The sequence below is a fragment of the Papaver somniferum genome, chromosome 10, assembly GCF_003573695.1.
Source record: "Papaver somniferum cultivar HN1 chromosome 10, ASM357369v1, whole genome shotgun sequence".
NCBI lineage: Eukaryota > Viridiplantae > Streptophyta > Magnoliopsida > Ranunculales > Papaveraceae > Papaver > Papaver somniferum.
Window position 1 is genome coordinate 99,420,545 of NC_039367.1, and position 10,285 is coordinate 99,430,829.

A 10,285-nucleotide genomic window follows, 5' to 3' on the forward strand; every position below is an offset into this window, starting at 1 on the left:
CACATAAATCTTCATCTTCAACAGCATCAGTAGATTTCTAGGGTTTGACGAGTTCATATTCATCATCATCTCCAATCGCAACAACATCAAGAAAACCAAAAAAACTAATTAAATCTTCAACAACGGCAGATATCTATCTATCTTGAGTTCGTCTTCATCTTCATCATCATCACCAATCGCAGCAAACATCAAGAAAAACAAAAACCTAATTAAATCTTCAACAGTAGTGGATCTATCTTTGACAGCAACAACAGTAGTAGACGATGAGTTCGTTCCATTAAGAAAAAACATCAAAATCTTCATCACAAACCAGAGTTCATTCCTGAAATGAACTCCGTCATCTTCATCTTCTCCATCAACAACAACAACTCATCTTCATCCTCTCCATCATCAGCAGCAAAAAACAGACAAAAAAACATCAAAAAACAGAGTTCATTCTAGAAATGAACTCCGTCATATTCATCTTCTTTTGTACATCTGAAACTTACCCAAGCATGTGAAGATGATAAAGGTTCATCATCATCATAAAATAGAAGCAGAATCTTCAACCTCACCGTCTTCATCATCAAAACAGAAGCAAACATCAAAAAAAAAAACGCAAAACTTCATCATATTCATCATCTTCTTCATCACTAGCATAGAAAAAAATAAAAGAGAAAAAAGAATCGTTCATCATCATCTTCATCTTCTTCATCACTAGCAGGAAGAAAATAAAAAGAAAAAAAAGAGAGAAATTTAAGATCTGAAAATATGGGAGAGAGAAAAAAACTGAGAATGATTTCTTCGCTCTTACTTTTTGACTTTATATATGGTCCTAATCTAAAAGGGTATTTCTGCCACTACAGGATGACATTTACATCATCCATGACATCATCCTAGGACCAAACTATAATTTTTAGGACCAAACTGTAATTTATATTACCAAATAGGACCAAACAGACATTGACTGGATCAATTGGACTAAACTCTCTCTAATATATTATTTCTAGGACCATATAGGTATTTCCTACTATATATATATGTATGATTGTATCGAGTTGTTTTATTTCATTTAATCACTCCCATTTACTCCGAAGCATTATTATTTTTATGCTCCATATTAGGTGCCGATTACAAAAACAACTTTTGTGATAGGTACACTTTTTCTTTGTGGGTGATGCTAAGAAATGTGGCCATGTTGGAGTCTAGCCTCGATAAATGAATGTTCGATAAATGAATAACCTCTTAAAATGAATTTCCGGTCCCTACTTGGTCAAAAGGGTCAAATGAATAACCTCGCTAAATATATTAATGAATAATTTTTTTTGAGTCATTTGAAAATAAAATGAATAATCACTAATTTTCATAAGAATATATTTATATTATAAGGGACAATGGTGTTTTTCCATATGGACGGTTATCTATATTTGGGACACATAAAGGACGGTGTAGATTTAAGTTTTTCAATCTACATTTTTAGCATATAAAGAAGGGTTGAGATTGAGCCACATATTTAAGATTTTCAATCCACATTTTTAGCATACAAAGAATGATCTAGATTGTGCCACATATTTCATAATTTTTTTTGTTTCCTTTCCACCCTCTCAATATCATTTACTTGGGAGTTACCTTTTCCATTTAATGTGAAACCATTTCTATTATTCTAAACTAAATTCCCTTTTAACATAATCCTTTTGATAATCAAAATGTACATTTTTAGCATATAAAGAATGGTGGTGCCTCATGCATAGTTAAAATTATTAAATATTTTTTTAACTGTATTGCTACTTCTGCTGGAAAGTTTCAGCCTCTTTTGGACTATGTCATGCACATGTTGGTATCAAATGGATTGGGATTCCTGATTAATATTTTTTTTATATTATGTGAACCTTGAAATTACATCTCTTCAAGGTTCTAAATTAAATTCAATTCCCTTATTCTATTCTAAATTCAATTCCTTTGTTCCATTTCTCTTATTCTAAATTAAATTCCCTTTTAACTTAATCCCTTTCATAATCAAAATGTACATTTTTAGCATATAATGAATGGTGGTGCCTCATGCCTAAATTTTTTGGTCATATATGCAATTTGATATCTTTTTGTTTCTATTCATTAATGTTGTATTTTGTGATCTGGATTTTTTTATCTTCGTTTGCAGTTAAAATATATTCAAATATGATTGTTCTCTATTCACTTTTACTCTTATATTAGGTTTCTTAATACCCATATCATTAAATCTTTTATTTTTTTATGTTGTCCAATTTAACTTTGACTTCTTGGCCACCAAAATCAAGAAGATTTTCATGGAGTGAAAATAACTAACGAAGAAAGCTCTGGTTCCATTGTTATTGCCCTTAGAATTATTAAATATTTTTTTAACTGTATTGCTACTTCTGCTGGAGAGTTTCAGCCTCTTATTTGGACTATGTCATGCACATGTTGGTATCAAATGGATTGGGAATCCTGATTAATATTTTTTTTTTATATTATGTGAACCTTGAAATTACATCTCTTCATACGATGCAGGCATATCTTAAAGATTTTATGTTTTTGTTTTCTTTTTTGGGGAAATGTCAGACAAAAATACATTTCTGAGAAACAACCATTTTGGTTTTTGGTATACTGTTTATGGCATGGATTGTTAGAAGCCTTCCCGTTAGATTTATAGAGCATTATTTTCTAGGACTATGACAATAAGAGAAAGTTTTAATGACACGAAATCCGAAGGGAAGCCGTTTTTAAGATCCATACTTTCCCACCCTAGATCCTAAGACTCCAAGAGGATGTGATTGGTTTTGAATTATATTCGATGAAACAAACTACATTAAAACATGAAGAACCATTGATTGACCAGCTTATGCCTACTGAGACCCGTATGAGGATTTGATTGGCACATCCTTCATGTAGGATTTTAAAATAGAATGATCACAAAGCACCCTCTCATGTGTTACTTCACAATATTTGGTTGAAATATGATGGTATCAATCGAAATTTCACGTATCTCCTGCAAAATATATGATTAATGAGAGTTTATTGAAATTTTCCATGCACCAAGAGCATAAAAGAGGACCAAAATATACCTTGGAAATACATTACCACCCTCCTAGGTTGACCGCCGACGGAATAGGAATTTAAAAAGGCTACCATAATTGGAACACGTTTTAGGTTTAACAACCGTTCATTACCAATAAAATCTAACATACTGCACTAATTTTCTTCGAAGGTTACACTGATAAACCCAAATGGAAAAACTGATAGAATTATTCAAGCAATGACAAAGGGAGCCTAAAATCGAATGACGGGAAAAGATGAGCAACCACGGTATTTTTTTACTGGGAGACACGAATGTAGTTGAATTTTCTGGGTTAACGTACACGAATTGGCTCTCTAACCGAACTAATAATATTGTTGGAGATTCACTTTAATTATAAGTAGGAATACTAAAAAAATTACAGTAAATCGAAATAATTGAACTGCATTCACAGACATCATCGAATGATTGCAATGGGTAGAAAAACGGTAAGTGATAATTTGGTGGTATAACAATAGGACTATCACATTCTACAACTTCAGAAACATAAAAACAATGGCGGAAAAAGATTTCATTGCTAATTCCGTTTATGATAGAACGACCATCAGGTCCATCATACTAACAACTAATGATATATATAAAATAATATACATGATACAAAGTCATAGTATTGCGAAACCGTCACAATAACGATGTCTTATTCCATTTTGAACTCCAAAGGAGTATGATCTACAATAATATAACTAATCGAACAAGTGAAGCAAACATTCCGAACCAAAATCCGTGCCGTATCCTAGTTTATAAATAAACCAAAATAACTCATCCAATCAACAACGTTAATTTTTGGTAATGCGTGCATAATTTCTGGAATATTTTGCTCTTGTTGTACTAATTAAAATTTTTTTTTGTGATGATTGCTTCTTGAAATGCCTTTTTTGATGACATGTATGGTAGCGACGCTATTATCATTTGGTTCATGATCATTCTCATCATTTATTTTTTATTCGATAATTTCTTCACCCGTGAGCGAATCCACAACTACATCATTCTCGTTAGGGACAATTTAAAAGATGTTTGACATCCATCACATTTCTATAGCAAAAGTTAAAAATGACATCAGTTAATTCTTGAATATTTTCTTCAAATTGACCAACTTTTGTTTCAAAAACATCAAAATTATATATGTAACTTTTTTTTTAAAATACTCTTTAATAAATAAATAATGAATATTTTTTTCTGGCCAAATGGGTATTCATTTATGAGGTTAAACCGCAAATTTAGCTAAAAAAGCAAAAATTCGTATAAACATGCTCTATACTAGTAAATGTTTATAACCAGGATAAACGTTAAAGTAGATGGACAGGATGAACCTTAAAGCTCAGCTTACATGGATAGGACTATCCATAGCTTATTACTACATGATGTTGGACGATTTTCAACATTTTTCTTGGATGATGCAAGTATAACAAGAACAGCCATATAGATAAATCAAAATTCATTGTTTACCGCAACTAATGATATTGTAGTCACAAGAAGACGGATACGTACATATAACATTTATTGAAATGTGATAAGGATCGAGCAAGAGAGAGGAGAGCATAAACGCGGAAGCGTAAAAGACTACATTGATAATAATTCGGTGTACAATTCTTATGGCTCAATAGCCTACTTATAGTCTCACAAACTTGACGATCATTCAAAGTACTTTCCTAACTAAGATCAAACTCTAAACATAGACACTTTCCTAATATAACTCCCACAACTTAATGTGCATATCTCCTAAATATAGACTCTCATATATATTATTTCCTAATACCCTCCCTCAAGATGGAGCATGTAGATCACGAATGCCCATCTTGGACAAAAGAAATTTAACTTCAGTTTTTTTTTTTTTCAACACTTTTGTGAAAAAAAAAAAAAAAAAATTTCAGATCGTAGTTTAAGGACGTTTCGGTCCCCTTCGTAGTTTAAGGACATTTCGGTCCCATCTTCTTTTTAGGGACATTTCGGTCCTCTTCGTAGTTTAAAGACATTTCGGTCCCATCTTCGTAGTTTTAGGACATCTCGGTCCCCTTCGTAGTTTTAGGACATCTCGGTCCCATCTTCATAGTTTTAGGACATCTCGGCCCCCATCGGAAGTTTTAGGACATTACGGTCTCAATCATAGTTTTAGGACATTACGGTCCTCTTCGGAAGTTTAAGGACATTTCGGTCCCATATTTGTAGTTTTAGGACATTACGGTCCTATCTTCTGAAGAATACTTCTTGTACTCTTGTTTTCTTGGTTTCTTCGATAGAATACTTTTGTACTCTCTCGACAACTCATAGGATTTCAACCTATTATTGTTGTTCTTTTTCTCATCACCTCTTGGTGATTGTTTTCTTTTCTCTTTTTTTTTTTTCTTTCTTCACAACATGAATGTTGTTTCTTCTCTCTTGTTCCAGTCACGCTATTTTTGCGAAACCTTCACACCTTTTTTTTTTTTTTTTTTTTTTAAGATTCTTCACAATCTTTCTCTTGTTATGCTTCTGCCACAAGCAATAACTAACACAAAGTCTGCCACACTTTGTAGGATTTCCAAATTTCTGCCACAACTCTTCATCACCATGTTTCTGCCACAAATTCTTCTTCTCAACCATCATCAATTCTGATTTCTGCAACGTCTCTGACTGAAACCGTCACACTTCTTTACTGTTACAACTCTTTGGTACGTTTTTTTTTCTGTTACGCTTCTGTAACAATTCTTTAGTAACATCTCTGTAATTGCTCTTTGTAACACCTCACACAACACGTACTTTTTTTTTTTTTTTTTTTTTTTTTTTACGGCGGTTCTTACCTGATCTTAGGGTTGTGAAACCCTAAAGCTCTAGAAAACGTCGTCCCATAACCGAGCAACCACCACCTGCCGTACACCTTCGATAAACACCAACTCCATTACTGGCATCAACAACAGCATCACCACAACGTTGTTATACTCATCTCTTCATCACACACTCCTTCTATCAATCACGGCATTATCAGTGTCTCATCATCACAATCATGCTCGAGTTCTTAACTTATGATCATCATCGCTGCCGACAAATCTTCCATTCAATGGAAACAGCTTCGTTAATGGCAGCAACAACCTTCTTTTTTTTTTTTTTTTTTTTAATCTAACACGGGCTCGAGCTTTCCCTGTCAACAATAGGAGCAACCATTCTCTTTGCAACTCATCAATCGCTGATTTTTAGGTCGTCTTGAAAAAGTAAATCGCCAGCAACATCGCACCATTAACTGGCAGCAAATCTTCCTCGCAGTCTACTTTCTTGCTGTCGCACACAGCCTCAAATATATATTGCTGCAGCCATCTCCGTCAGCAACAATTTTCGTCTGTCTTTTTTTTCTTCTTCGAATCTTCTCTGCAACATTATGCAGCAGACTCCACGGCTTTCTTCGTCTTCATCTGTCCATCAATCACCGAGAATTCCTTTATCTCTTCTGCTTCTCAGCTTGTTCTATCAATCAACGTCGCCAACACAGATACAGCTCCATTATCCATCTGCTCGAGTTCCGTCCTTAATATGGCATCAACCGTCAAGTTCTTTTCGCAGTGACTGCTGCAACTTCAAGTTTCTTCACAGCAATTCCATCAACTAGTAGCCAAACTTCCTTTTCTTCTTTCTTTTCAGCTTGTAAATCGAACTCTAAACCTTTTCTCTTTCTTTTTAGGGTTCCAACTTGGACCCAAAACTCCATGGACTTGACCTCTAACCCAAACCATCTGGGCTGCGGTTTCTTTTCATTAGACCCTGTGGTAACTTGCGAAGCCTGTCTTTGGCCTTGCGGGAAACACAAGTCACGTACAGTAGTAACCTTGCTTTCATGATATCTTCCTTCATCTGGAAATCAGTTTCTCCCTGTTTAACTCGTGCTCGATGAAGTTCCGCTGGAGGCAGCTTTATTTGTTCCCGCAGTAGATTTCTTAACAGTTTCAATATCTGCACCAGCACGTCTGGCAGCGTTAACAGTCCTCAACTGTGTCATCGTGATCAACAGAAGCATCTCTATTCTTTGTAACTTCATCCATCTTTCTTATCATTGCCATCATGAATCCATATCAACCACCGTTATCCATCTCCACTGCTAACTCTGTCCATCGCCACCATTACGGGCAGTGCTTCTCGATCAACAACATCACCGGCCTTGACCTAGTTTTCTTAGACATATTGAACTCACACACGTGATTCAATTACCAACGAACACTTCAGCAACAGCAACAAGGCTTGACAAACCTTCAACTTATTTCTTCTTCATGTAAACAGCAACCAAACAACGATTGATTTTTTTTTTTTTTTTTTAAGGACTTTCTCATAAACCTTAAAACGAAACCGATGAAAAACTTCTCTAACTCTCTCTTCTTCTCCTCTCTCTTCCTCTCACCTCGCTCTGATACCATGATAAGGATCGAGCAAGAGAGAGGAGAGCATAAACGCGGAAGCGTAAAAGACTACATTGATAATAATTCGGTGTACAATTCTTATGGCTCAATAGCCTATTTATAGTCTCACAAACTTGACGATCACTCAAAGTACTTTCCTAACTAAGATCAAACTCTAAACATAGACACTTTCCTAATATAACTCTCACAACTTAATGTGCATATCTCCTAAATATAGACTCTCATATATATTATTTCCTAATAAAATGCATTTGAAAGAGGCACCAATTATTTATGAGTTACAAGAAAGTGCGATACAAAAAAGAAAGAAAGAAAGTGCGATACACATTGTACACACAAAACAGCATGTACCAGAGACACTTCTTAGCTAAACCTCAACAACATTTTGGTGCTGGTACAGTATTGCTCCTCCAATGTTCTTTTCTTTAGCGAGTTGCTCCTGAACATCTTCAATATTGTTATGGCCGACAATAATAATTTGTCTGTCGGAAAGAATCTCCTTCAGCTTAATGACATCAATAAGAGTGGCATTCGTATCGACACTAGTGACCTCGACTACACTATTAGCCTCATTTTCTACAATTTTTTGTGGTTTTGCTCCCTTGTAGATTACGTATAGGATCATCTGACCCATCCCAAAAATGAACCCTAGTATGTTTGGCAGCTATACATGAAAACATCAAAACAAGCACCAGTCAAAATCATTGTGTAGAAAACTAAAGAAAACCCAACTTTTGTTATGAAATTAATTAGATTACAGCAATGTACATGTCCTTGAGTAGTAAGCCATATGAAAACCATGCAACAGCACTCAATGTGAGGAAAAGCGACAGATAGAACGGCATAAACTGTACACTTTTTGTCTTTATAACTTTCCGCTGTACGTAAGACAAGAAATTTCAAGTATGATTAGTTAAAAGATATTTACTTTTTTTTTTTTTGAGATGAACACTTTATAAAACTTATTAGTAAATGATTATATATGTGTATGTTCTCACCATAATGCCTAATGGAGCGGCAAAAACACATACAGAGAAGCCAACACAAACCCACCCCAGAACTACGACACGGTTTGGCCCTCTCACCAACAAGAGAGTGAGAAGAAGAATCAAACAAAATGCACCGACATTCAACAACAGGAGAAACTTGGCCGTCTGGACCTGTATATATATCATTAACTTGAGTCTTCTATGTTCATTAACTGTGCCTACGTATTTGATTCGTGAACATGTAAAAGAACCTACAGTAGTAGTTTAACTAACAGTTAAGCCATATCATTTGATACTTGAACATGTACATACCCTAGCCTTCCTTGCTGCATAAGCCATGTACATGGCGAGGTAGATAGTTTCAATGACGCATCCCACCGAGTTAATGGTGATAAGAAAAGTTGCATCAGATTTGAGGAATGCATAGTATATCCACAACATTGAACTGAATAATGCAACCACATAGGGCAAAGATTGAAACCCTTCTGTTGTTTTTTTTTTGTAAATTCTGTAAAATGTTGGTCTGCAATACAACCAAAAAATATCGCCGATTAATTATCAAAATTAGTCTTAGGTCGATTTATTCTCTAATTATAAAATAATTTCTTACAAGTTAGAAAGAAGAACTTACACTGGAGCAAGGTACACCATTAATGAGATGATGTTACCTAAAACATCATTTAGGAAATTAGATTTTTAAAAAAGAAATATGTGTACGGAAGCTATAAATAAAACTTATCATGCATGCTTCAAAGAGAAAAAATAAATAAAATAATAATAATTAATCATTAACATTTCTGTGGCAATTATAGTGGGGGGTCCTCGTATATAAAATTTATTACGTGTGATCCCATTATGTGCATCATGTAAGGGTAAAGGTTCGCCTACCTAAATTTTCTTGTTTTGGCAAAACAAATACAAATTAACATATCTTGGTACCTCATTAATACAAAAAACTTAAAAAAAAAAATGATCGTAGGAAGAAATTATGATGATGATCAACTTACTGATTGATTAATTGGAGATCGACTCTCTATCGTGTTTTAGTTAAATAATTGTGTTGGACATTTTTGGAATTTTAACTTGAATTTGATTAAACTTAATGAAGAAAAGTTTCATAGAAATAAGTCATATAGGATATCAAAAATGCATGCATGAAGATGATGATAACAAGAAGAACTAACAATGAAAATGCTCATGAACAACAAATCTAAAGAAACGCGTGCATGATATTAATTGAAGACCAAATAAGAGCTAGCCAGATAGGGAGCGAGAGAGAAAGAGGCTAATGACACTAGCATGGATGATCCATATATACCTAAGAGGCCAAAGGTAAGAACCAAAGGATTCTCAACTGTGAACAGTCCCATAGCTAGCTTCAATAAGTGTGAGATAGAGAAAAAAAACTATAGTTATCTGTACCACTAAACTCTCTCAGTACTGAATAATTTAGGTTTTACTTAAATCTCTTTAAGGTTATGGTGATGAAGTTTGCATGTCGAAGTATGAGCTATAAATAGAGCTCGGAAGAAAAGCGGGATGTATACGTAAATCGGGTGTACACATTTTAGTGGGTGTGCGTATATAAAAATCCATCATCATGCATGGATAAGTAAGAAATCATCTCCATGATGTGTGGTGGCGCTTACTTGGTGGACCAAAAAACTGATATCCATTTTCCATTTTTCCTCGCTTTCTCCTCTTGAACGGAGAAATGTTATTTCCGGCACTGTTCATCGCTTCTCGTCCAATTTTTTGTCTTAAATTCTCCAAAATTGTAAATTTCGTGACTGATGAGCTTTCTCTGCGGGGATAGTATAGAATGATCGGTATTGGGCAGTAAACAC

General features: G+C 34.5%; 1 protein-coding gene across 1 annotated transcript; it reads right to left on the reverse strand.

The window, feature by feature from the left end:
- Positions 1-7,816: 7,816 nt before the first annotated feature.
- Positions 7,817-9,808, reverse strand: LOC113316015 (bidirectional sugar transporter SWEET14-like). Its single transcript, XM_026564249.1, has 6 exons — positions 9,757-9,808; positions 9,070-9,106; positions 8,751-8,961; positions 8,448-8,609; positions 8,208-8,327; positions 7,817-8,113 (listed from the first exon to the last, which is right to left on the reverse strand). Exons 1-6 carry the CDS (start codon positions 9,806-9,808, stop codon positions 7,817-7,819), a joined length of 879 nt encoding a protein of 292 aa, XP_026420034.1.
- Between the last annotated feature and the right edge of the window lie 477 nt (positions 9,809-10,285).

What these genes read in the sequence shown, in the direction of transcription:
- LOC113316015 (XM_026564249.1), bottom strand. Translation starts at nt 9,808, where the DNA reads ATGGGACTGTTCACAGTTGAGAATCCTTTGGTTCTTACCTTTGGCCTC. An exon ending in TCTTACCTTTGGCCTCTTAG is followed by an intron (nt 9,107 to 9,756) that starts GTATATATGGAT and finishes ATGATGTTTTAG; the next exon opens with GTAACATCATCTCATTAATG. An exon ending in ATGCAGCAAGGAAGGCTAGG is followed by an intron (nt 8,610 to 8,750) that starts GTATGTACATGT and finishes ATATATATACAG; the next exon opens with GTCCAGACGGCCAAGTTTCT.